Here is a 27952-nt window from a genome sequence, read left to right as displayed (position 1 = left end):
AAGATGACACACTGTATGAAATTTTCCTAACATCCCCCCTTAAGAAAAGTCCCAATCTTTTGGTTTGGCATTAATCACAAAAATAAATTCAACCATGATGTAGTCCATGCATTTTGTTTAAAGGATAATATAAAAGTGAACCACTTTTTCAAGCAGTCCTTGCTCTCCAAGGAAGGATTCATTCATGAATATCTACTCCAACAACAACAACAACAACAACAACAACAACAACACACACATGCCACATTCTCCTCTTCACCACTCTGTTCCACCCACCTAACTTTTTCTTCTCAGATCTCTTCTCTTCTCTTCTCTTCTCAGATTTCAACAACTTCTCTGAACTCTCTCTCTCTCTCTCTCTCTCTCTCAATGGGTGGTTCTCCGAGAAACCCACAACCAAAAGATGAAGAAGAAGCACCACAGCTTGTGCGACCCTGTGACTACTGTGGTCACTCCACAGCAGTTCTCTACTGCAGAGCTGATTCAGCGAAGCTCTGTTTCTCTTGTGACCGTGAAGTTCACTCCACAAACCAGCTTTTCTCAAAGCACACTCGCACTCTCCTCTGTGATGCCTGCGATGATTCCCCTGCCACCATACTCTGTTCCACAGACTCCTCTGTTTTCTGCCAGAATTGTGACTGGGAGAAACACAACCCTTCGCTTTCTTCTGTGCACGAACGGAGGCCCCTTGAAGGGTTCACGGGGTGCCCTTCGGTTACTGAGCTCTTGTCGATTATGGGGTTTCAGGATTTGGGGAAGAAAGAGCTTTTTGATTCGAGTGGTGTTGCTGGGAAAACAGAGGATGGGTTTCTGGGGTGTGAGATTGAAGGGCTTTCTGATTTGTTCGTTTGGGATACTCCTTCTGTTTTTAGTCTTGATGATTTGATTTCTTCTTCTGGTTCTTCTCATAACTTTCAGGCTATGGAGGTTCCTCCTCTACCCAAGGTATATTTTGTTCCCTTGTTTGGATGCTGAGAAAACAGAAAATGCAATAGGAATTCATTTCCCCTTTTGTAGGAATTGGGGTTCTCTTATAGGTTCAGCTCTTGAATTTAAATTAGCCATGCTGGGATTTTGGGCTAAATTGTAATCCTGATAAGACTCTAAGAATTTATGTTTTTTTTGTTTCAATTTTGTTTTGGTTGTCTTCTAGGGATTTGGGTTCTTTTGATGTAAAAGAACACATGAAAATCTGTGTCTATTGCTACAATTTTGACTTGTTTAGGGTATTGTGATTGATTAGAATCGTAAGGCTGCATGCGGGCGACACAAAGAAGAGATTCTTAACCAGCTTCGCCAACTAACAAAGTCTGAGCCCTTGGATCTTGAGCAGTATGTGCCAACAGAAAATCTGTCCACAGGTTTTGAAGGTGAAATGGAGGCTGATATCTTTTCTTCCCATGAGGTAAAGCTTCTACTTTACCTGATAACGGGTTCTTGGTTTTATAATAGCATGTTTGGATCAGCTTATCTTTCCTCAAAATTAATAGTGGAAACTGGCACCTTGAAGCTACTCACATAAGTTTCTCCTCAGAATTTTGGTTTTAGAATCTTTTTCAACCATCTAAATGTTTACCCTTGTGTCTGTATAACTGATGACTACTTGTATATGTGGATAGGATTTGTGTTATATTCTCATTTTGATTTGTTCATCTGTCCTAAAGAATATCATGTGACTTTTGTGGAGGCTATCTTAATTTGTTAATGAGGAGATAGTTGAACCCAATTCATATTGTTTGGCAAGAAACTGTTTACATAACATTTGTATATATCTACTGGTATCTTAACTAACTTGCTCGGGCACTGGTAAAATGACCTTCGTGGTGCAATTTTTATACAACTTATTTTTAGTTGAATTATGAGTCCGCCCTCACTATGCTGCCTTATTGATGGTTATATCAGTGGCATAGAGAAAGCAATGAGACTATGTATCAAGTTGTTCCTCTTGAATCGTCTTTGAGAACTTCTAACGAAGAAGTTTCAGTTAAACATTCTACTTCTGCTGGTGGGGAGGCTCATGCCTATGGCAATAATGAAGGTCAACCTTCAAATTCTATCAAGTCTGAAACCTTACCAACCACTCCTAGACCTGTGCCATATGAGTTAGCGAGTCAAGAAAGGGATTCTGCATTATTACGGTACAAGCAGAAGAAGAAAACAAGAAGGTACTGCTATTATGGCATCCTTTGCTTGTTTTTTTGTTTTGTTTTTGTGTGTGTGGTGTTTGTTTTTGTGTGTGTGTGTGAAAGAGAGATAAAGAGAGAGAGGTAACCATTCTAATGTTTAAATATGCTCATCTGAGACCGAGCCGCGTAATTTTTGATATGTTAAATTCTCACTACACTATATCCCAATTCTCTGGCATCTAACTCTATTGTTTTAGATTTATAAAGTTTTCTTTTCCATTTTTAAACTGGACAAACTTCAACACCTCATAGACATGAAGTTTTATAAATATTGGCCCAACATAGTTTGGTTGGATATATTCTAGGGATTTTCCTTTATGATGTAAGTTCTTTGAGAGATGTCCAGAATAAATTCGTACTATGTAACTTAGTTTTCTAAAATTTATTGACTTAAAGAGTTCAGTTCAGGCTTCTCTGGAAAATTACTGTTGTTATTCTTAAATTTCTTGCCACCATTCACTGTGTGAACTGTGATTCTGTAGTTTATCATCTCCTCACAATTTTTAAACTCTTGTTGATTCAAATGACCTGCATATATGTGTGTGTGTGTGTGTAGGATCTTGATGATTTGTGTATATAAATTTTTAACTTTCCAAGATTTATTAAACTGACATACTTTATATGGAAAACAACAGATATGAGAAGCACATAAGGTATGAATCACGAAAAGCTCGGGCAGAAAGCAGGATAAGAATTAGGGGCCGATTTGCCAAAATGGAACACTGAAATCATGGTAGGTTGCTATGACATCATAACCATTATTATTGGTTCATAGCACAAGTTTTGTAACACGTTCCTTTTTATAGTTAACTATATTTTGCGAGTGATGTATTGTTGGATTCCGAGCTTGGATAATGCAGACACGTATTCTTGCGATGACTTTGACAATGATTTATTTTCCTTAGCTCCAAAATTGCATCTGAGGAGGATTAAAAGGTGCAGTTTTCTTTAAATAAAAATCAAATTTACAGGGATCTTTGGCCTTAGATTGTGTTTGGAGGGGACGTGGTATCTGGTGTACTTACATATTTTATCCTTTTGATTCTCAAATGATACTCATAACTTGAGATAGCCTCTGGTCTCCTTTAGTCGTTCAAACGTTAGTGTTGAACATTCTATGGGAACAATGGGAAGCAACTGTATGTTTGAATTTACTGAGAATATAAAAGCTCAGCTTTTGAAGTGTTAGCTTAAGATTTGTAAACAAATTAATGAACTGTCTGCAATTGTTGTATCTTTTGTTGTTTGATCAGGGGTATATCTAGTGACAATGAAGTTGTATGTTGCCTTGTACATATCCATTCCCACGCCTCTGGAGTTACTGTTGGTCCTGTTAGGGAGTGATGAATCAGTCTCTATTGGATCTGAACTCAAATGAGCCTGCATGTTTTCTATCTCCTTTAAATTTACCTGAAATATGTGCTTCCATGTGCATGTTCGTTTTTTCTATTGAAACACTCTCAAACCAAGGTTTACCCCACCGCACCTAATGTCTTCCTTCCCATTCAGTGCATTGGAAAGCTCACATTTGTGGGGCAATGTGTAATAAAACACCCTCAAGTAGTTCAATAACAAATCAACATGTGATGACATGTGCATAATCAGTAGACTAAACTGTCCAATTTATCACACTAAGTAGTCTGGTAAATACTGGAGTATGTATAGATGAACAACATTATATTCTTATATAGAAAAGCAATTTAATCAGTTCTGTTCTTTATGTATGTTGAATGGACATACTATGTTGATTGATTGAAGTGCATTAACATTTGGATTTTTTTATTTGTCCTAATTTCTCCTTATCTTGCCTACTTAAAGCATTAATTTCATGTGCCAGAGATATCATAAGCATCATGTACATACGGCGGGTGGACATGGAACATACAAGGAAGCATTTTGCAAGCTACTGCATTCTCCTGTTATGTTAGAAGCTGCAGCTTGGAAGTTTTTTTTTTAATACAAGAGCACTTGAAGTTAGTTGGTGTATAATGGAAATTCTATTTATTTTTTACAGTTAAATTAGTTTGGCCACTCCATGTGGCACTTGCACAGTTGCACTTATGTACTATAAAGAACAGTAGTACTATCAATGAACAATTCTCATTTTCTGATCCATTCTATTCCTCTATCTCTTTATACTACCCTATACCGAACATCTTCTAAATGCACCATTTTGTAGGAGCTTCAGTGCTGACCGAACTAAATTTGATAAAGTCAACTAGGTTTGGAGGACTGGTGGAGGTAACCAATTAATGACCTCTTTCTCCAACCATTCAAAGTACAGAGTCCAAACACAAGGTTAGATCTTCTCCAACAGTTTTTTCAACCTCATGAAAGCTGAATTGATAGTTTGACAAGGTAAGTAGGGTGGAGTATAAGGTGCAATAGAGGATGGGTCTTGCACCGGTGTCATAGAGGTGAGGACCAATGAGATCAAAGCATCTGTCTAGAGGGAAAATTGGAAACCGGCTCTTTCTATAAACTGAAAATTTAGATATATTTAAAATATAATATGTAAATGACACTTGCACCCCTACCTTTCTCCCTCGTTACTTGAAGAAAGATACAACCTCCTTCACTGGCAAACTCGCCGCAGCAGCCATCTTTGGCCAATCACTGCGGCGGCGGCGACACTGAGATCCAGCACAGTGGTCCAGAAAACCACCGCACAACCATTCTCTTCATCTTAGCATGAACAACAACGAAAAAGATTTGGGTACCACAATTTACTGATTTGAAACAAGAACGCCCCCATTCACTTGTTGCTCCAACTTCAAAATGAAATGTAAGGTTAATGTTTTGCAATAGGTTTTCATCCATGTTCACAAAGGACCATCTTGCTTGAACAAGAACGTCGCCATGTTGTCATCAGACTCATCCAAAACTTGAACAAGTAACTTGTATTTAGAATTTCAAAAAAAGAAACTTGTATTTAGGCCAATCCAAATTACAACAAGCAGTAATTGATTGCAAATAAACCTCAACAAATACATCACAAGTTTAGATCAATACACAACACAAACAGGTTTCCCCTTTTTCCCTTCCAGATCCACCACCAGCAATTTTCCCTTTCCTCTTTTACTCCACCATCGCCGCCAACTCGCCGAGGCACATGAGATCGACGCCGAACGTGAATCATTCCAGGAGATTCACAGAAACTTGTTAATCTTCACAGCTTCGGGGAGAACGAGAAACACAAACCCATCATCGCGCGGCGGTGGCTCCGTGGTGGTTGGGGACGAAATCCAAGATCTGAAGAGTGGAGCTGAACCTCACGCGGTGAACTCGTCGATGGCGGTGGCTGCGCTGCGGTGCTCGCCGCGGTTCTGTATCTGGGGTTCCAGGGGAAGATTTTGGTGATCCAGAAAGAGGAGAGAGATAGAGCATATGAGGGTTAGGGTATTATTGTAACATAGTTTTTTTATTTTTTTTCCAGCAGGTAACTATCACCTATTATAACAGGTAAAATTGGCTCTTGCATGGTGCAAGACCTAAAGTGCACTTGCACCGTAATAGCCACTGGTAAGTAGCTACCTTTAAGTTTGCTTTTAGAAAAGAAAAAAAATCAATTATTAGTAAATGCTTTGTATGTCTCTGTATGATAACTCAAGTGGTAGGAGTTAAGGGACATATGAGTTGGGTAGAGGGAGGTTCAAGGATCAATTTCTGGTTGGTGCAATTTATCTTTCCGATGTAAAAAAAATAAATAGTTTGAATTTACTTCATTCAATTCCTCTTGTCCAATAGTAAATGTATATAGTAAAGAGATCAATGGGATTGGATGGATCTATAAACACAAAATCCATGAGTTCATTTTCAAATTCTCATATGCAACATTCATATTAACTGTGTATATTTTGTAAACACACATATTAAGAAGTGCAATTAATTTTGTTAACTTTTAGAAATATATCATTTATTTTCCTACCTTACCATTTAGAGTGTATTTTTATCTCTCCTCGTTTATTCTTTTTATAAGGATATTATTTGGAGAAACATCAATTAATGCTTTCTTGAAATTTTAAGTGGACAATTATTCATTATTTTGAAAGACATATGGGTTGGGTAGGGGGAAGTTCAGGAATCGATTCCAAACGGGTACAATTTATCTTTCCAATGTAAAAAAAAAAATTCTCTAGGGAACAATTATTTTGAAATAGAGGGAGTAGTGGAGTACAACCCAACCGTATCTATACTCATTTCTATATATATATTTCATTCCTTTATGATCATAATTACCACCAGTACTACTATGAAACATTAATCTCCTTTCAAGAAGGAGGGTGAAGAACCCAACCATACATTGATCTTTGGTAGCTACGGAGTTACTAACATTGACCTACTTTTGGAAGTAACATAACTTCACCTACATCACACATTCAGAAACAAAGTAGCTATATTTAGTATAACTGCTCTTAAATATACAAACCTACCATCTGGGTATCAGAAGATCATGTTTTTACTACAATAAAACACTTAAATTTAATCATTACTTACTTACAGAGATGGATTCCCTACAATCATGGAATTCCTACTGCATTCACATAATCACGCAATCTAAGTTGTTCGGTCAAAATTGGTTGACAGCAACCAATCTCGATCGAACGGATCAAATTACATGAATGCATAGTACCCCAACTGAAGCGAACACAAATAGCTTAAGTAATAAATTGGCTTAATTGCAATTTTGGTCCCAAACGTTTATCAATGCCACAATTTTGGTCCCCCACCTAATTTAATTACATGGATGGTCCCCGACGTTGTAGGCCGTGTGCAACGTTAGTCCTACCGTTTATTTCTTAATGGATGAGGCTTACGTGGACGTCCAGTTGGAGAGAGAAAGGAGGTATGAGGAGAGAGGGAAGCACGTGAGTATCACGTGACCCTTATCTGAACCCATTTTACCCAAACCTCTGACCTCCCTGGAACGAAGAAGGTAACGCGATTTAGATCCCTAGGGTTTCAGATTTGGGTATAATGGGTTCATATAAGGTTCACGTGAGTTCACGTGATACTCACGTGCTCCCCTCTCTCCTCAGATCTCCTTTTTCTCTCCAACTAGACGTCCACGTAAGCCTCATCCATTAAGAAATAAACGGTAGGACTAACGTTGCACGCAGCCTACAACGTCGGGGACCATCCATGTAATTAAATTAGGTGGGGGACCAAAATCGTGGAATTGATAAACGTCGGGGACCAAAGTTGTAATTAAGCCTAATAAATTATGTATACAAACTTACACCAAGGTTAAAGACCTTGGTATTCTTCCTAAACAAAGATTCACACCAATGCATTGCACACCCTTAACTATAGTACTAATTAATCTATTTGTTTGACCTGTAATGGAGTTTGAAAACAGAGTGCACCACCCCCAAGAGAAAAGCAGAGGATCCAATCAGAGAAAGGACCAGAGCAGCGGTGGCATGGTTGCAGTAAGCGTTGAATACGTTGCACACTTTCATCCACTGTACGTGCGAGTTCCCCTTCTGTCCAATAACTCCCACTGCAGCGGCTGCGCCATTGGCTGAGAACAGAAGCGCCATGATCACAAGGTCCAGCACTGTTAGCAGGAACGGTGCCGTTTTGTTTCCACTGGTTCTTGAAACCATTGAGATGGCTAGAGAAGCAGCTGCATAGGAGCATCCAATAGCGTTTGACACCAAGAAAAACCTGATACACAAACAAATTTACTTTGAGGTGCACAATCTATTTTAGATAAAATGGTGATATTGATTGCTAAAGCTTTAATGGAAAAATAACAATGTGGCACCTAATTAACAATCCGCGGCTTGGATACCCGTTAGAAAATATGAAAACTGGAATGCAACACATTGAGAGAATTTATGTTGAAAGTTGAAACAACTTTTTGTTGAAATAGCAACAAAAAGTGTCTTGAATGTGTTACTTTTCGATTTTTATACTTCAATTGACATCGAAACAAACTCTAATTTATTGAAGATTGCATTAGTAATCACAAATAAAAAAATGCTATTTTTTCATATACAATGCCATGTTAGCTAGAGTGTGTTTGTTTTCTAGTTGAAATCATATTTAACAGACATATTTAACTTTCCAATATAGCAAACTTGTTGGATTGAGAAAAAACACATTCACATTTAATCAAATGAATAAACAAGCACACACCTAGTCACTAAATTTGAAACATATGTAATCTCATGTGAACTAGTATTAAGTTTCATGAACTACCAAACTAGAAAGCTTCAACAGGTCTAGGTTGAAATTCAACTCTTTTATGACTCAATAAGTATTAAAATCTAGACCATTTAGTCATAATATTTTGATTCCAAATCATGAAACAACTATCTTAAAAGCTAATGCTTATGAGTTGCTTGACAGAGTGCATTTGAAATTGGTGAAAGAGTACTGAGATGAGAATGAGGCTCACACAATAGCAGACATGTATTCCCACTTAGCAGTGGCTTTGAACTGCATTCCAGCATAGGAGATGGTCTTTGTCTCCTTGTTAACCGCCACAATGATAGTAGCCACCAGAGTGAGTGACAGTGCAAGAAATCGAAGCAACACATCGTAAGGCCTTGTCCTTGTTGGCTTCTCCACCACCTTCACATCACTGTGGACACCGTCCACATCAGGCTTAGACTGGGTTCCCATATTTTTTATCAAGATCACTGAGTTTGGTGTTGTTCTTTGAAATGGAACAGAGGAAAAGGAAGGTTAAACTGAATTAGTGGAAGAGTGCGGATCTAGTGTAATGTAAAGGAACGTTATGTGTATTTATTATTCAAGATGGATAGATATAAGGTAGGTAGCTAAGCATTGGACCATTAAGTTTGTGTCTCATTTTCTCTCTTACAAATAAATTTTTTAGGTGCACATACGATTTCTTGTGATGGTCCATTCAACATATCATTTTGCGGTAGTTTGAATACCAAAAACCACCGTTGAGTTGTATGCCGATTGGATTTTCTTAAGAATCTTATGCACACATCATACTTTTGAAAATTTTAACCATCAAAGAAATTTGTAACTTTTTTTATGAATAATAACTATGAAGAGGGAACTTCACAACCCCGAGGTTTAGAGCAATATGGGTAAATCTCCTCCCCAATGAGATACTTTTTGCAAAGAATCGAGTCAGAAACCTTCTTGTGGAGTATCCTTATACACACTCTTAAGCCTCACCTAGCAATTAGCATCCTTCCATTAAACCAAACTTCTTTGAGTAAATAACTAGCTCACTCATATCTTTTGACAACGTTTTATTAGACGAATACAAAATTGAAACATCATTTAATGATAGAAGATCTTCGTCCTGGTAGATAGGATGGAGAAGAGGATTATCTATTTAAATTGTAAATAGCATCAACAATTTCAAAAATATGTGACTAACATAAACAAAACGTCATATTCTAGTCAATATTATTCAAAAATATGTGACTAACATAAATAAAGTTTAATGATAACCTTGGTCTCTTCATTGAGTCTCTTAATTTCATCCCTCAGCTTCATCACTTCCTCATTGGCAGAAGCCACAAATGAAACTTGCTCTTCTTTTGTGAAGTTGTGAAATTTGGCCCTCTCCTCTTGCTCCTGATCAGGATCATAAACATCAGATTCCTCATACTCATCTATAGCACAATCCTCAGAATAGGTATCATAACCATTATCTGCAAAACTCATTAGCTTCTCTATTTGATATTTGGCTGAAGCAAAGGGTGATCCTCCAGTCGTGAGATGGCTAATTCCAGTGTCAGGTTTCACTTGATCATACCGCTCAGCTAGTGAACGGTGTGTCCGGTAGAAATCTTCAACCATGCTCACGAGTTCCGGTCGCTTCTTGTAGTACATCTCTGCACGTTGGGCAAAGGAATCTGCATCTTCTTCAATTAACTTTAAAATTGCCTTCGTCTTCTCATTTAGCTCTGCATTAAACATACCAATAGAGTCACACATAAGTTTACAACGTGTTTGGTTCTACATTTGGAAGACACACAATCAATTATGAGAAAAAGCTAATGTGTAACTTTAAGTCACCGTATTGTCTGTCACCACTGATCCAAACAGGCTATTAATCTCTTCAGCGAAATCCTATTCCCACATAACCTTTTTATACCTTTAACCTCCACACCAGTCTATAGTTTGTACCAAAGATGTTTATAGCTTTTCCCTTTATAACATATGCTTCTTTCAACCATACCTTAACCTTAAGCCAGTGATACTTATTCCTTTTGGTATGTGATCATGTTGCTACTTGCTAATAGTTTGTAATATAGGTAAATTGTAGAAGGCGAGTGTATAAACTTAGTGCTCAAGTAGATGCTCTAGTCTCTTTTCCCCCTTTAATAATAAAATCATTATGTGGCACAAAAAGGTATACATAACAGATACATGTAAAAAAGAAACCAAACAAAGGTCACTCCAACGGCTAAATCCAAAGGTGGAAAAAGGAAAAGAACTTGGAAAGTAACACTCAGATAAATCATAACGGTAGCTCAAAACCTCTTTTGTGTTTATACACTATTGTTCATTTGTTCCTCTTTCTTTAGCTCAAAACAGTAATATTTCCGGGGGACAAAACTTCAGCAATTCATGAAGATAATCTATAGGTCTATATTAAAGGGCAAACTCAAATAACATTTTTCACACAATCAAAAATGCATATTAGCCTATAGAATCAAATCAACCAAAGAATATAAAAGGTGCTGCAGTGCAATAGCAAAAGAAATTATTGCTGCAAAGTGCAAATTGATAATGAAGAAGAGAGAAGAAGGACATGCATAATACCAGATAGAGTGGATTGAAGCCATGGAGATCGTTTAGTACTACTGTGGCTATCAAGAAACCACCAATGTGAGGGTTGATTCTTCGTTATTTCAGGCATCTTCTCCTTCAATATTTACTTGTCTATCTCCAACTTCCTCCTATTTATCAAAAGAACAAAACATATAATATTAAAACCACAAAAGATAACCTTTGAATTCCTAAACCAAAAGTTGCATAAACATAATTATCAGCTAGCCTAGCAGTAGCAAAGTCTCAATCACATTGTTTCAAAACACACGTAGAGACATGATAAGAACGAAAAACACCAAAGATATCAGAATTTGCGTGAAGAAACAAATGCACCGACTCAGTGACTCAGAGACTGACTCTGACTCTGCCTCTTCGCTATTCTCAACAGTCAACACAGCACACAGATACACCGAACAAGGCCATTCCCGTTATTTCAATTTTCAACAGTGCTACTACCAATGCTACGCGTGGGAAAACTTTCAAATCCCGAAAATCCAAAACTAGTAAAAAAATGAAAGTATGAAGAAAGCAACAACAACAACAAAAAAGACACAAAATAGTTCAAAATACAGGGCAACCCACAAGGCAATTCTTCTTGATTTCATTGTTAAGAGGACAAAAGATTCGGACTTTGAAATACCCATTTGGCAAATCAAAGTAAAAACGAAGAAGGAAGAGAGAAATGTACCTGAATGAAGTTTTATGATGGTGGGTAGGTAAAGGCTTCGACTTCTAAGTGTAATCAGCTCAACGGCACTGTCTTGTGCGCGTTTTGTGCTCTGAACAGAAACTGCTGCAACTATGGTGGAGTAGTGTGAGTGTGAAGAGTGTCCACTCCACTCCAAGAACAAAGAGGGAGAGTGGCACCATAAATATTGTTTCTTCTGATTTTGAATTTCTTTGACTCTATTCTGAAGTAGCTACCTATCATATTCTGCCACGTGTATTTGATGCAGGCCCAACCCTACACGTTGACCCAATTACTGAGTAATGACTTTTTTAAGTCCTTGGTTTTTTGGGTTAGAGAAGAGCTAATCCAAATATAATTTCACTTATTCGAGAAGTAAGATTTTAATATGTTGGCTTCAACATAAATTAACATTGAGTTCAACGGAAATCTAAATGTACACTTAATGAAGCTTACATCATCATATAAACTACTCTATCAATTTATCATACTTAAGATTATGAAATGCTAATTATTGATCAAAATAAATAAACCATAGTATATCGTGTGAGCATGTGAACATGTGTGTTGTATTATGGATTTGAAAAGTAATGGAGCGTGTAGTATTGGTATGGTGCAACGGTCAGAATTGCAATTGGAAATGTCTCTGTTTCCATTTTGGTTGAAATTCCTTCACATAGGCTCCAATTAAAATGATTTTAATTTATTGGAAATTTCGGTTGCTGGCATTATTAAGTTCTTAATTTATTGTTAGGAAGCTAATTAGTCATTACTCTTCGTTAACAACGCCTCTATTCGTTGCAAAGCCTTAATTAACTTCTAGATTTCACTATGCAGCCTTGACCAAGGGACTGTTCACACTTCACATAAACATAAACTGAAATGAAAGCAGGAGATAGAAGGAATTGACTCTCTTTCATATTGAATGAATCTGATACACATCACTTTGCTATTTTCCACATTGATTTGTGGATCACTATATTTTGCCAAACACTCAAACACTTGATACATCCCTTTGCTAGTCCTTATCAAAAAAAAAAAAAAACATTCCTTTGCTAGTTTCGACTAGGGGTGTACAAGGGACGGGTTGGGACGGGTTTTGGTTAACCCTAACCCGGCCCTAAATATTGACCGGGCCAATTCTTAGACCCTAACCTGTCCCTAGACCCGAAGCAACCCGACAATATGCGGGTCCAATTTAGGACGGGTCTATGTAGGACGGGACCGGGTTGGCCCGAGGGACAATAAATCTAAGAGTACTTGATACTAATTGTAAAGTTTAAAGATAATAACATACTAAAAGAGTTATAAGAGAATTATTTTTTAGAAGAAAGAACTTGAAATTATCCAATTCTTGCATAATCTATGCCATAATCTATTGCACTTGAGAGGTTCACATTTTGTTTGATATATTTGCACGTGTCACTCATTTTGTTTGATCTCTCTTCACTTGTCTCACATGTGCATTACATGATTTTCTCTTATTAAAGCATGAAAGTGTCCATCTTTTGACCAACGTTTATTTAATTCATAAGTTAGATGTTAAACATTTTCATTTATGTTAAACATATCATAATGATATTTATGTTAAATCTTGATTTGGCTATTTGTTAAATTAGGTTCCAAACTTTTGGTGGCATTCCCACTGTTTTGTGCGCGGTCAATTTCTAATTTACTTTCTATCATTTGCATCATTGCTGGAATATTTGGTTGCTTCAATTCTAAATTAAATCCAACTAGATCCAAACCTATGTGCATGAAATTACCTTTATATTGCACAACAGTTCTAGCATTAATTTACTAACTGTGTTTCATTTTCTCTTTGAGAACACTTCCCACTGAGGTGTGTTTTAGAGAGGAGTTGTTGTTGAGGTTGGCTTAGTGAGATAAGATGGTGGGTGCTTTGTCTATTGCAGGTTCATCAGTGTTGGACTGTAGAGGTGAGCAGTTCCTTCACTGGCCGCGAGGGAGTGGAGGCTCAGTTTGAGCAAAAGGTTGCAAGAAGCACCGTAGGAAGAAAAGCGGATTTTAAAATGGTAACATGATCAATGTTTTGTGTTTAAAGTTGTGATTTGTAAAAAAGAACTTGAGGTACTTTGTTTTTTGTTACAGAGGTTTGGTTTCTTCATAGGCTTGATTGAGAAAATTCTATCTGGGAATGTGTCATCTCTGCCTTCTCGACTTAAGGCTTAGTGAAAAAGAAGTAGCAGTTGAGGACACAACACAATGAGCCTCACTGCTGCTTAAGAATTTTAAAGTACATCCTTTGATTCTCCTCACATGCTTGCTCACTTGAAAAACCAAGTGCACTTTGAAATCCCCATGCTTATCTGTTTTCACTTCTTTCTTGAATTTCAGTTTGGAATTTCCCTCTTTGCATTCTACAGCTATAGATGCACCTTTACACAAATATTGGGCATAAACCATATAAGCCTCAGAATTCTGACAATAACTTAAGGATATGAAGTGGAACCACTGCAAGAAATGGATAAGTGAAGTGGCTTCCCATGGAGAAATCCTGTTGAAAACATGTGCCACAGTACACAGTTCCAACCACCACAACTGAAGGAAGAAGGTCGTTGCTGTCAAGGCTAGCTTCTAGAAGACTACCACGAGTGAGACTGAAACAAAATTACCAGGAACCAAGACATTCTAAGGTTTGTTATTTTAGAAACAATTATTATGAGTGAACTGAATTAGTTTCGTCTTCCCCTCAAAGTCTCAAACCTTTTATAATCAAGCTCCCCGAAAGTCAATCTCATCTAGCTAATTGCTTTCAAACAACTTGATTGTGTTTTTTTGGGTTACTTTTTTAAGCAGGAAACCAGTTTTGCTGTTAGTTTTGTCCAAGTTACATTTTTCTTGGTTTTCAGTGAAGAGGAAACTAAGGAGAATATTTTTTCAGTATTTCCCGTGACTATGAGATGTACTTTAGACTTGGATGCGAGATTGATGAGGAGACACCTGATAAGCTAGAAGGTCTGTAATGAAAGTATTGTATGTCTAGCATCTTGTACTTTGAATTGGAAGTCTAGCATGTTTTTTAAGCCAGCTTTGCGAAGTTTAATAATGAATAACGTTTTCGTTTTTCCCTCCATCATTAGATTTGCTACTTAAAAGCTAATGCAATGAGTACATTTTATGTTTTGCAGTCTTAAGTTTAAGTTCTACATAAAATGAAGTAAATCGAGACTTTTGTTTATTTTCTACTTTCTTTCATTTCCCATAATCCTTTTGAAATAATCATCTTCTTAGATAAGATTTTTGGGTCCTCTTTGTTTCAAAGATTTTCATTCAAATTAATCGCTTGATGCAAGAGATTTCAAATATGGTTGTAAATTGTTGTCTATCTTTTTATTTATCATGTAGTTTTTCAGAGCTAAGGTTGAATCCTTATTGGCCAGAGACATGGAGACATCTATTAACTACACTACAAAGGAAGGGAGATCAATTTTCTCTACTGTTGATACATTGATACACTATACCCCTCTTCCTGTAGTTTTGCTGCCTTCAGGTCCGTTAACTGGCTAAAAGAAACCAATTATGCCATCTTCTCAAGATGAATGCTCCAATGTCCAAACCCTTACTTTAATCCCTGTTGTGAATTTATTTTCCTTCTTTTATATATTTATTATTTAGTTTGTTTCCTTTTATGATTTTAGAGATATCTTGACTCGATGAGTTGTTTTTTGGGTACAGTTCACTGCATATGCTTAGTCTGAGAAAGAGGGACATTTAAATTTACACGGTTGAAATTTCAGGAGGTGACCTGTTTATGCTTTGTCTGAAAGACTTCTAAAGTAGATTAATAGATCCCAAAGTATAATTTCAGCGGTGTTAGCTTGGCATGGGCTCAAGATGCAAGTTCATTTTTTTACACTATGTTAGATGAAAGCAGTGGCCTAACAGGTAAATTTTTTATTGGCTATTCATTTTTATTAGTTTTTGAGGTTGGAGGAACGAAATGGATTTTAGCTTAAGATAGTATCATAAGTTCAACTTCCATGTGGTTTTATGGCAGGGTTTTTTGTAAAAATACTTGGATATGATCCTATGAATGATTTTGCAGTATTTACAGAAAGTGATTCCAATTATTGCGTGGAAATAACAAGCACAAAAGATGGCAAGTTCACAACTGTTAACTTGAACTTAAGGACTTCATTGGAGGAAGGAAGTAGACAAAATGAAAAGGCCAACTCTTTTTTGTGGGTTTGTGAGCGTGTCACCATTTTGCTGAGAAAAATTGGTGTGAGTGCTGCATCAGAGGGAGAATTGGGATATTTGAATAAAGGTGCCCCTTGGAGCAGTTGCTACCGGTTTTATGTACTTATCATTTACGTCTCTTTGTTTCTGGTTAGATAATGTTATTCACCAATCACATGTACCTTAAGGTGATTGGAGCTTCACAAATATAATTTTAGAAGTGGTTAGGTTACATTCTATATGAATACTTGATTCCTTTTCTATATATTTCTGCATTCCATGGATTTTGTAATCCTCCTCTTTCATACATTTTTTTTATTAACAAGACTTTATCATTTACTTTCTAAAAAGGGTAGCCCCTATATATGTGTCACACTGGATGACTGGGATAAAGTCTTCCCGCTGAAAACCCCTTCTCATTCAGTCTCTTCGCTACCCACTTTGGTTAACTTTCTCATTAAAAATTTCCGCTTTCTTTGTTCACATGAAGTGCTTAGAGTTTTCGTTTGAATTTTTTGAATTCAATCTAATGTTAATGGCTCTCTCTTTTTTGATCTCTTTGAAATGAAAATGTTTCTCTTTTCAAATCCATCAGTAGAATTTGCTTGGTATGAGAAAAACTAATGTGTGTACTTTTTTATTTTCCAAAAATTCATATTTTTGTGTTACTATATGCTTTTGTAAGACTTAAGAAGTTGTTTCCTTTTTATGGGACCACAAATCAGTCGTTGTCTATTGTTTATATTGATTTGTCTATTGTCATCTTTTCTAAGAAGGTTGTCTACTTTCTTTGCTAGCTAGGCTTTTAAAATTTTATAAAATTAAATATTTTTGCTAAAAAATTAAATATATTTGTACTAATTCTTAGAATTATAAATATGCAAAGTTTATTCAAAATTGACATGAAGATTTCCTACTGTAACAAAAAAATAATTGACATGAAGAAAGATGCACAGTTATTAATTATTTTATGTATAGGTAATATTTTAATATAATAAATCAATTAGGTTTTTTTCAAGTTTATAGGTGTTGTTGGATAACAGGAGATCTAATCATACTTACTTTTTGTTACATCTTAGAAAAATAGAGACCATATCTCTTTGACTTATCATTTTATCATTTGTGCATTTCTAATAAATATTCTAACATTGTTATTGTAGTATAATTATATTAAAAAGTGAAAAAGTGCAAAATACATGTCTTATATCTATTATAGTTTTTTTAAGAAAAAATTATACCTATTAAAGTTAATAAGCACTTTATTGTCACCTATATATTGTCAAAGTTGACAATAAATTTTGTTGATTTTAACATCATCCTAATGAACCAATAAAATATGAAAATCATATTCCATAAAAGATTGCAAATTATTGGTATGTAAATTAATTTGTTCATCTTAATAATTGCATAATTAATTATATCAAATCGTAGAATTGCTCGTCCGTGCATCGCACGGAAACGGGCCACTATCCTAGTATCTTCCAAACTAAGACTTTCAAGTATAACAAGGATTTCCAACATCAAGTCAATTAAGTTGCAATGGATTTTGGAGGTATGTCATCATCCTTTCTCTTATTTTATTGGTGTCCTAAACTCATGCAATTATGATCATATTCTCATACGAATGATTCATGTTTTTTTTTATATTGTGTGTGATTTATTATAAAGAATATATTGTATTGAAATTGAAATTGAAAATATTACTAAATGTTTTCCACGTATGATAATTTTTTAAAATTGATTTAAATGCATTAAGAAAAACGGCAGACACATATGTTATTACATTATACATTCACATAATAACTTACAAATATATTCACATTTTTTATTGAAGCATGCCTTATATTTTTAAGTTAACCCCCACCACTTGAAAAATTGAGGCCGGTCACTGCAATTTGCAAAGGACCAGCTATAATTATCTCCGATCTTATCCTTAATTGCAATGAATTATATTGCCGGCAATTATATGTATATCATTTTCCAGAATTAAAAGCAGATAGAAGGAGAAATGGATGGTACGTATTTATTAATCTTTCAAGTTCGACCGCATTATGTGTGGTAAGGAGTTAATGGGTAACATCATTTGTTATAATTGTAGGTGTTGGGGCCACACATAAGTCTCACTTCTTCACACAAAATTGAAAGAAATGAGACAACCAAAACGAAAACACGAAAAGGAAAGGTGTTTACAATTAAAGCTGTAGCTTTGAGCCATCAATTTCACCTCTGAATTGCAGTTACCATGCTCCTATGAAGCTTTTCTGTTCATTCAAGGTGGTGGATTTGAAAGCTGTGGTGATTCATGGTGGAGTAAGCTACTTTTGGACTTTAATGGACCACTCGTTGAAAGACTAAACTTTCAAACTCATCTATGTTGTTGGGGACCATTTTCTGGTAACATTGACAAGTTCGTAAGCCTCATATGCATTCATTCCTATGCACAGGCCCAACTTATGATTCTCTTGGGTCAAAAGGCCCAACTTATAAATACACGTGATAGCTTTTAACAAGACATTCGATGGTAAGAATCTTTTCACCTTTGCCATGACAACCTTATTACTGCCGGCTCCTTCGTACTCATGCCATATCCATATCCATAAGGTAAATAATGGAACTGATCATTAGATTAGGGTATGCTGCCATTAATAAAGTGGACCTAGATAGGGTGACTATGTCAAACTAGAAGCAGATATATCTTACTGTTAGAATCATAGAATGAAACAGTCACACATGATTGGACGGCCATGATGTCATTATTGATTTATTTCCATACTCACCTTCCTATCACTCATTCATTCCCCTATTAAATTAATTACAAGCTACTTTTTAATTTTTTAACCATTTTCAAACATAATAATACGGTGGTCCCCACCGTATCCTCTTCAGATCAAGCCGTGCAACGCGAATCATGAGATTCCCTTCCTCACCCACTACGCTACACATGATAACACTTTATCAAAACCCCGTGTCGGTATTTTAACTTCGACGAAATAATCGCGAGATAAAGATAAATATCGTTCTCATCGGATTTGGATCCTCTCCATCCAGCTTCTCTCCATCTCCTCTCCATCCAAAATCTGAGCCATTGATTTGGAATTTTAAAGGTGAGGATTAGTTCATGTTTTCTCTCTCTTCTTAAATTGATTCAAGCCTTTAAATACAATTCATTTTTTTTCTCTCTTCTTAAATTGATCCAAGCCTTTAAATTTCCAAATCAATGACTCAGATTTGGATGGAGAGAGGATGGAGAGAAGCTGGATGGAGAGGATCCAAATCCTATGGTCCACGTCTTTTACGTACACCCGTTTTCTGCGGCTGCTCTTCCATCCCGATAAGATCAACTTCTCACCCAACCCATCCAACGGCTCACATCCACTCCCATCACCACGTGTCTCCACCACAATCACCGATACCTTAACTCACTTCAAAAACCCCCTCCACCATCACTTATTTAACCATAGTTAATTTCTAACCACGGTTAAATAATAAAACTTCTTATCCTCTCTGTTTCTCTCTCTCTCTCTCTCACACACAAACTCTTTCTTTCTCTCTCTCTCTCTCTGCAACTTCAAGCTCGTTAATGGCGTCTCAGATCTGAACAGTTCAATCGCACCACACTACTTCACTCTACTCATCACAAAACGACACCGTTTTACCTAGATTTCGCTGTTGTTTTTCATTATGAAGAGAATGGTGTGTTCGTTCCCTGAGGAAGTGCTGGAGCACGTGTTTTCGTTCATTCAGGTCGACACTGACCGGAACGCAATCTCGCTGGTGTGCAAGTCGTGGTACGAGATCGAACGGTGGTGCAGGAGGAAAGTCTTCGTCGGGAACTGCTACGCGGTCAGCCCGATGATTGTCATCAAGCGCTTCCCGGAGGTGAGATCCATCGCGCTCAAAGGGAAGCCGCACTTCGCGGACTTCAATTTGGTTCCGGAAGGTTGGGGCGGTTACGTGTGCACGTGGATCGCAGCCATGTCACGTGCTTTTCCTTGGCTTGAGGAGATCAGGCTCAAGAGGATGGTCATCAGCGACGAGAGCTTGGAGCTCATCGCTAAATCCTTCAAGAACTTCAAGGTGCTGGTTCTTACCTCGTGTGAGGGTTTCACTACTGATGGACTTGCTGCCATTGCTGCCAATTGCAGGTTTTGTTTTGACTTCACTGTTCTACTTTTCGTTTCTTGCTTTTTCTATGCTTGTATGGGTTATTGTATTAGTAGAGTGAAACTCGTTTTTTTCTTATGAATCATTGTTGGAGTTTGTGGATTCTGGTTGGTAGTTGATGATAGCTTACTTGTTTGGATCTTCGCTTTTTGTATTGTGACGTGATGATTTTGGGGCTCAGATTTGGAAACTAATTGTTGCAAATGATTATTACAGCTAGGATTGCTTAAGATGCTCTTTTTGTTGCTGTTTGAATCTTACTTTTCTATCATTTGGTTGTTATTTTCAATCACCTGCGTACTATTCAAATCTGAGCTGTTTAACAATTGAACTTTGGAATGTTCTTGTTAATGTTATTTGGTTTTTGATAAATATGAGTGGGTTGCTAATATTGGTGAGTGTAATATGCTAATATGTTGTTAAAATTTAGTTTAGTGTGGTTCAAATTACTACATTATTTACTTCGTAATTACTCTAGAGCATGCGAGTTGCGGAACTGACGTGTCATGGCACCATCATTGATAAATTCACTGTCTGCTATGCATTGTAGGAATTTGAGGGAGTTGGACTTGCAGGAAAGTGAGGTGGAGGACCTTAGTGGGCATTGGCTAAGCCATTTCCCTGATTCCTACACATCATTAGTTTCACTTAACATCTCTTGTTTAAGCAATGAGGTGAGTTTGTCTGCACTAGAGCGCCTGCTTGGTAGGTGTCCCAACATGAAGACCCTTCGCCTCAATCGTGCTGTGCCGCTTGACAGATTACCCAACCTACTTCGCCAGTGTCCTCAGCTGGTTGAGTTAGGGACAGGAGTCTACTCAGCTGAGATGAGACCAGATGTGTTCTCAAACCTGGCAGCAGCATTTTCTGGGTGCAAGCAATTGAAGAGCTTGTCTGGCTTTTGGGACGTGCTCCCATCCTACCTTCCAGCTGTTTACCCTGTCTGCTCTGGGCTAACATCACTAAACTTGAGTTATGCTACTGTCCAAAGCTCTGATCTTGTCAAGCTTATCAGTCAATGCCCAAGTTTGCAGCGGTTATGGGTATGTTTGATTTATATCATGCCTTCCATGTATTGTTTTCCCCATGTTTTTGTTTGAAGTACTATTAGTTTAGTGCCCCAGGGTGAGTTCTTATGCTAATTAAGGTCATTGTTATAGGTGCTGGATTTCATAGAAGATGCTGGTCTTGATGTCCTTGCTGCTTCATGCAAGGATCTTAGGGAGCTGAGGGTGTTTCCATCTGATCCATTTGGTTTCGAACCAAACGTTGCATTGACAGAAAGGGGCCTAGTCTCTGTATCTGAAGGCTGCCCCAAGCTCCAATCAGTTTTATATTTTTGTCGTCAAATGTCGAATGCAGCCCTGCATACAATTGCGCGGAACAGACCTAATTTTACTTGTTTTCGCTTGTGTATCATCGAGCCTCAAGCTCCTGACTATCTTACCCTTCAACCATTGGATTCAGGTTTTGGAGCAATTGTAGAGCACTGCAAGGGTCTTCAGCGCTTATCGCTATCTGGTCTTCTTACTGATCGTGTTTTTGAGTACATTGGGACTTATGGTAAGAAGTTGGAGATGCTATCTCTGGCATTTGCTGGAGATAGTGATTTAGGACTACATCACGTTCTATCAGGGTGTGATAATCTTAAGAAGCTAGAGATCAGAGACTGCCCCTTTGGTGACAAGGCCCTCTTGGCAAATGCTGCAAAGCTGGAGACAATGCGATCCCTTTGGATGTCCTCTTGTTCAGTTAGTTACGGAGCGTGTAAGCTGCTAGGTCTGAAAATGCCCAAACTTAATGTTGAGGTTATTGATGAAAGAGGACCTCCAGATTCAAGGCCAGATAGTTGTCCTGTTGAGAAGCTTTATATATACAGGACTATTGCTGGTCCAAGGATGGACATGCCTGGTTTTGTATATAGAATGGAAGACGATGATTCTGCTCTAAGGCTTGAGTGATCATACCGTTATAAATCTCCGGTGGAAAATTCTTAATCCCAGGTACAGGGTCAGTATGGAATTCTTTAATGAGTTTCATGTTTCCTGGCTTTATGTAGTTGTAGTTATGGTTTGTGGTTGAGCTAGGTACATGGGGAAGTTCAAAGAAGACTTGAGCTCTATTGCCATTGATCATCTTACAATTTGGCTGAGCCACGTGATGCCAGTTTACTGAAATAAAGAGACTGAAACTATGTTGTTGTATGTGCATTAGATAAGATACAATTGTCATATTATTCTTCTTCTGACTTTATAATATTTGGGGACTTCAATTAATGCTTCATGTTAGCTCTGTCACGCGTAGCAGGATCTTGGATACTTTGCTAGCGTTCCCAATGAATAATATTCATATTCTATTGTAGTAACCTTGTGACGCATTTATGTCATTGCACCTTGCTTTCTGTTGTATTTAAATTGAAACGAGCCATCGAGTTCCAAAGCGTGTAATGTAATCAAGGGAATGGTTGAGGTATTTTAATTTGCTTTCATTAGACTTTGATTCTTTGACCTTAATCTAAGATCATACCATGTTCCCAATATCCTTGTGTAAGCTTGTAATGGTTTAAAGTTGGAATAGTTTTATCAATCCATGTGACCCTTGAATTTGATCGTCTTTTCACTCAACTTTTTTATTGGCTTGTAAAATAATTTAACCAGTGTTTTAGATAAACAAGAGATTAAATGGAAACTTGATGTCTTCTACCTGAGTCTTATGGGAAATCCAAATGGAAGGAAATTCAGCAAATGGATCTGTGGTGCTGTCTTCTCTTCTCCTGAAGTCTGGAGGAGCAGTAAGGAAAGCTTTTGAAGTTGCTTGCGTAGAGAAGCAAAATCAGGTTTCAGGTGGGCATAGGGTCAGGATAATTATTGAATGGCCCAGATTTTGTGGCAGTGGCATTTGAAAAAGCAAAGGAAAGGTCCCTCGGGTGTGGTGTGGTGATATGTTTATTCAATTCAATTCAATGTTGGTTCGTAGTCAGTTCAGTCATAGGGTAAAGAGAGGAAGGCCTCGACTGATGAGCCACGTGATAGATTCGGTGATACTCAGCCTTTTGCTCTCTTTTCTACAGCAGACAGCTAACCCACCTGATAGATGACACTAATCTAATCACCCCAAATCTTAACTTCTGCTACTAAACAGCTTATCATGGACTTTAAAAAGGGTCATTTTTACTGTGTTAATATTATTCATTTTTTTATAAAATTATTAATATGTAGTAGGAGTAGTACTTACAAAACATCACGTAATAAAATTATATATACTAGTAATGAGAAAAGAAAAGTAATTTAGATGAAGTAAATAGTTTTCTTGTCCGGCTGATTTTCCAGTTTTTGTTGAATTATTATGTGTATACGAGTTAAATGTAATGAAACAAACTTTCATTCTATTTTTTTTTTTTGTTCCAAATTCTAATTTATATTTGTTCCTACGGAATTACAATCATGTTTTTTTTGTTTTATAAGTCATGAAAAATATATTGAATAGAAGTACAAGGGGTACTTAAACCCAATACAAGTAGAAAGAAAAAATTACAGAAGCAATAAGCAGTAGAGATACAGTAGATTAACCCCCAAACAACTTCTAGACTAAACCCGCTACCCCTAGGAGAAAGATAGTAGTCAACCTAGTTTCAAGCCCAATAGGAACAAGGCTTAAGGGTTTAGGTGATTGTGTGCTTGCGGAGGATGGTAGCATGACCTTATAAGCAGCACATAAGACTTAAAGGCTTGGAGGGTTGTGCTCTTTGTGCTTATCCAGCCACACTCATGGTAGCCCATTCTAATCAGCAAGGCACATATCAAGCCTTAATAACTCAAAGTTTGATGATTTGGAGGACTGTGTGTCTAACGAGCTATACTCATGATCAGGGTCGGTCCCGACATTTTGGAGGTTCTGGGCAAATAATAAAAATGGATCCCTAATAATTTTTTTTAAAGAACATTATCTATTTAAATTGTAAATAGCATCAACAATTTCAAAAATATGTGACTAACATAAACAAAACGTCATATTCTAGTCAATATTATTCAAAAATATGTGACTAACATAAATAAAGTTTAATGATAATTTTTTTTGGGGCCCCTTCTTTTTGGAGGCCTTGGGTCGTGGGTCTGCCTGCACAGGCCTATTGTCGGCCCTGCTCATGATAACCTGGTCTAAGGAATGACCTTTACATGCTATTCAATGAATATGCACTTGAGGGAGGTGTAACCTCTTGATTAAATAGTCATCTCTAACCCCAAATTCATTAACCAATCATTATGTTATTTAGGGTTCGTTTGATGTTTGATATGTTTTATAATATAAAATCTAGTAGTATTAGGTCCGATAGGATATAGTCCGACAAAAATGTAATATTATCTAGCGTTTTGTTATACATTGTGTATCAAATAATATAATTTTATAAATTGATATAATCATGTGTTGGGTAGTTGGTGATGGTGGTGGTAGGGGTGGCAACGCAGTGGTGGTGGTGGTTGTAGTGGCAGTGGCGGTAGTGAAGGGTGGTGGAGGCGTGGTGATGGAGTTGGTGATGGTGGTAGTGGCAGTGTTGTAGGGCGGCGTGGCGGATTCAATATATTAAAAACATGCCTTGTGAATTTAACATTTTTCATATATATCTTAGTTCTTTTAAATTCACAATAACTAAGATATTGTTCATAAAAAAAATCCTTATACTAAGTAGAGTGAAACAGAGGAAAGAACGAAAGGACAAGCCCCAGCCAAGGAGGACAAGTAGGCAAAGACAATAACATGATGTTGCACGAACACCGTCGTCCCCACAAAACTTATCCGATCAATAAAGAAAAAGTGATAGTAGTAGTAAAGAGAAAAAAAAAAGTGAGTAGTAGTGAATGAGAGCTCGTTTCATTGGTTAATGATGGTCGCACGTTCCATGTTCATGATCTTCATCATTCATATTCTCTTATGACTATGCTCCTTTGAATTTTGATCATTACTTCACTCTACTATTTCATACCTCTTTCCTTCTAATTCTACTATTTTTTGGCACACTTCTGTATATTATACTATATTATTACAGTTGCAAACTTAGGTTTTTATGATTGCATAAGTTACGATGATGCTACCTTTGAACATGAGGTAGCCAAATCTGCCACAATTTAAACTTTGTTAAAAAAATAGAAGCGACAAGAAACGAAAATCAACTGAATAGAAAAAGTTCTATTACTACCTATACAAACTAATTATTACAAATATGAAATAATTCAATGAAAATAAATAATTTCATCATGCAGCTGATTTTTTTTTAATGTCAAATCACATAGCTTTTTTTTTTGAAATATAATCATATAGCTGATATTAATCACAACATTCAGCGACATAAGAAATTTCAGTTGGAGCTGATTATGGTTCATTATTTAATTTTTATTAAACAGTCATTTATGGTTCATTTTCTAATAGCCCACTCCATTATCATGGTCTTGGGCCTCAGCAAGTAAATGGGTTCTCACAAACAAAAATGCATTTTTGACCCAAAAGAAACACATAAGAGCATTTGACCAAGAAAGAGAGTTCTTGCCAAAATTGAAGGGTAAAGGGGCAAGTTGTTCAATCAGGCCAGTAAAAAGGTGTTAATAAAGCCAGTGCTACAAGCTATTTCTACTTATTCCATATCATTCTTGAGGTTTCCTAAAGGGTTTTGCAAGAGCATATGTGCTAAAATTGCTCAATTCTGGTGGAAATCTTATAACAAAGAGAGGAGTATAAACTAAAGATGATGAGAGATTTTAACTCAGAGCAAGACACAAACGAGATGTGCCTGCTTTCATTTCCTCTTCATTATTCTATTCTTCAACTAACATGTCCACATAACACAATTGATTATACTTTGGATACTTTAGAGCAAATTAAGTTGACCATAAATTTTTGGAACCTAACCCTGAAATATTTTTTTTGGGTCAATAACCTAACCCTGAAATTGTCTGTTGTGAATACTCATACTCATCAACTTAAAGGTGAGCCTGGTCAAGCGCATTAATATATATCAATTCAAAGATTATTACAATTTGACCAAAAAAAAAGAAGATTATTACAATAAGTGAGGACGGATTCAATTAAAATAGTATAGGGCAAAAAAAATAAAAATAGTATTAATCTAGAAATAAACTCACTCCAAAGTAGGCTAACGAAGTAGATTTTGATTCATACGAGTATTACTGTTATTGTTATTGTTTTTTGGCTTAAATAAGTTTTTCGTCCTTAACCTTTACTAAATGCTTGGTTTTCGTCCCTCACCGGAGCAAAGGTGGGCTTTAGTCCCTAACCTTTGCCAAAACATTTGGTTTTCATCCCTCCGGAGCTCTGGGTCAACGCCGGAGCTCCGGTGGCCTATGTGGCAATGCCACATGAGATTAATAAGCTGATGTGTAATTTGTTTTTTCATTTAAATTAAAAAAAACTAATTAATTTTTTTTAAAAAAATTGTTTAAAGTCTAAAAATAAAAAAATATTAACTTATTTATCTTAATTTTATTAAATCATTAATATCTAATCCTCCTTGATATTAATCTCCAATTAATCAACAACACAAAATCTGGAAACAAATAAAGAAGCATCAAGAAATCCAAAAACAAAAAGAAACAAAAACCAATTTTTCCCTTTCCTTCAACCAAATCCAATTGAAACATAATTGAATCAAGTATGATACATGGAAAATGTGCTAGAACTGAATTGAATCAAGCGAACTGAATTGAAACAGACTGAATCAAGATGAAAAATAAACCCACGTGAAGAGAGGCCCCTCTCCTACAATTCTCAACAGAACAATAATGAATTTGCCACCCCAAATCATACGAAAAGCTACACAGAGGTATGCGAACAGATGTGTGCAAACGCCAACGCCCAACACCCACCGCTCAAATTTATCGCTTTCGCTGGAACGCGAGTTTTGCTACAGATCTGTGTTTATGCGTTTTTACAAACGACATCAAAACCACCAGCCCTCCAGTACGCGACTTCACCAACATAACGCCTCCTCCGTCAGAAAGTCACCCCTTTCTCACTAAAGCCACCTTGTTCCACAACCATGACCATCGAGCTTCACCAAAAACCCAGAAAATCGAACAGAGAAGAGAAAATAGAGAACCAGGCTCTCCATCTGCTCGATTTCTTCGTCCTGGTTCTTGATCTGTCAGAAAAAGATGGAGGAGGACTGTGTTGATGGTGAAGACGGTGGATACTTGAAGCTTTTCCCTTTGGTTGAAAAAATTGACCCAAAACATGTGATGAAATGGGGTTTGAAGATGAACAGATTGAAATTGGGGTTTGAAGGTGGGGTTTTATTATTTAATTTAGAGTTATCAGAGAAAAGGGATGAAGGGGGAGGATTAAGGATGAATGGGCATATGAAGATGAAGAGATTTTTCCAGATCTAATGAAGAAAGTGTGTTTAGTTTCTTTGAGGTTTTTAATTAGTGAGTTAAGTGTTTTTTAATTAGTGAGTTAATTTGTTATTAATTTAAAAAATAATAATAATTAACATCTGGCCTCATTAATCCCATGTGGCATTGCCACATGGGCCACCGGAGCTCCGGCGTTGACCCAGAGCTCCGGAGGGATGAAAACCAAACGTTTTGGCAAAGGTTAGGGACTAAAGCCCACCTTTGCTCCGGTGAGGGACGAAAACCAGGTATTATGGAAAGGTTAGGGACGAAAAACTTATTTAAGCCTTGTTTTTTTTTTGTTTTTTTATACTGTGAAAGCTTATTCAATTTCGGTGAAATGTGAACAGATTAAAGCCTCGTCAATGATTTAGTCTTCAGTTTGGATTAGGATATAGTGGAATCCACTATTTCTAGAAAGACCTTGACTATTGTCGTTTGGTTCGAAGCTTCGTCAAGTTGATTAAAATTCAAAGTTCCGTGAGAGAGAGGTTCACTAGAATTTTCTATAGACTAAAGATGAAATTTTGGCT

At 36.8% G+C, this 27952-nt stretch overlaps 3 protein-coding genes and 1 long non-coding RNA gene across 14 annotated transcripts; 3 read left to right on the top strand and 1 right to left on the bottom strand.

The window, feature by feature from the left end:
* The first annotated feature begins 166 nt into the window (after window positions 1-166).
* LOC130730899 (zinc finger protein CONSTANS-LIKE 13) lies at window positions 167-4301 on the top strand. 3 transcript variants are annotated; one of them, XR_009016525.1, is made up of 5 exons: window positions 167-945; window positions 1244-1405; window positions 1903-2165; window positions 2822-3122; window positions 4024-4301. XR_009016525.1 is itself a non-coding variant. In XM_057583038.1 (5 exons), the coding sequence occupies exons 1-4, from the start codon at window positions 370-372 to the stop codon at window positions 2910-2912; spliced, it is 1092 nt and encodes a 363-aa protein (XP_057439021.1). In that variant the 5' UTR covers window positions 167-369; the 3' UTR covers window positions 2913-2919; window positions 4024-4301. The 3 variants fall into 3 exon arrangements, 2 of the variants coding, with proteins under 2 accessions (XP_057439021.1, XP_057439022.1); XM_057583038.1 differs by having other exon boundaries at window positions 2822-2919; XM_057583039.1 differs by lacking the exon at window positions 4024-4301 and having other exon boundaries at window positions 2822-2919; window positions 2993-3467.
* A 2030-nt stretch (window positions 4302-6331) lies between these two features.
* On the bottom strand, window positions 6332-11808 carry LOC130730897 (CASP-like protein 1E2). Of its 2 annotated transcripts, XM_057583036.1 has the most exons (5): window positions 11650-11808; window positions 10953-11089; window positions 9633-10090; window positions 7524-7856; window positions 6332-6552 (listed from the first exon to the last, which is right to left on the bottom strand). In XM_057583036.1, the coding sequence occupies exons 2-5, from the start codon at window positions 11047-11049 to the stop codon at window positions 6526-6528; spliced, it is 915 nt and encodes a 304-aa protein (XP_057439019.1). In that variant the 5' UTR covers window positions 11050-11089; window positions 11650-11808; the 3' UTR covers window positions 6332-6525. The 2 variants fall into 2 exon arrangements, with proteins under 2 accessions (XP_057439019.1, XP_057439020.1); XM_057583037.1 differs by lacking the exons at window positions 9633-10090; window positions 10953-11089; window positions 11650-11808 and adding an exon at window positions 8593-9212 and having other exon boundaries at window positions 6353-6552.
* Window positions 11809-13559: 1751 nt separating this feature from the next.
* On the top strand, window positions 13560-16144 carry LOC130730898 (uncharacterized). 8 transcript variants are annotated; one of them, XR_009016518.1, is made up of 7 exons: window positions 13560-13685; window positions 13762-13906; window positions 14008-14306; window positions 14523-14628; window positions 15019-15249; window positions 15414-15558; window positions 15671-16144. It is a non-coding gene; the product is annotated as an uncharacterized LOC130730898 (long non-coding RNA). The 8 variants fall into 8 exon arrangements; XR_009016523.1 differs by having other exon boundaries at window positions 13576-13906; window positions 14555-14628; window positions 15054-15249; XR_009016522.1 differs by having other exon boundaries at window positions 13576-13906; window positions 15054-15249.
* Window positions 16145-19362: 3218 nt separating this feature from the next.
* LOC130730896 (protein TRANSPORT INHIBITOR RESPONSE 1-like) lies at window positions 19363-22502 on the top strand. Its single transcript, XM_057583035.1, has 3 exons — window positions 19363-19997; window positions 20567-21059; window positions 21177-22502. Exons 1-3 carry the CDS (start codon window positions 19534-19536, stop codon window positions 21975-21977), a joined length of 1758 nt encoding a protein of 585 aa, XP_057439018.1. The 5' UTR covers window positions 19363-19533; the 3' UTR covers window positions 21978-22502.
* Window positions 22503-27952: the final 5450 nt, after the last annotated feature.

The sequence above is a fragment of the Lotus japonicus genome, chromosome 1 (genome assembly GCF_012489685.1).
Source record: "Lotus japonicus ecotype B-129 chromosome 1, LjGifu_v1.2".
Taxonomy (NCBI): Eukaryota; Viridiplantae; Streptophyta; class Magnoliopsida; order Fabales; family Fabaceae; genus Lotus; species Lotus japonicus.
The sequence above is the reverse complement of the archived record's forward strand: the minus strand, read 5'-3'. Positions and strand labels throughout refer to the sequence as shown.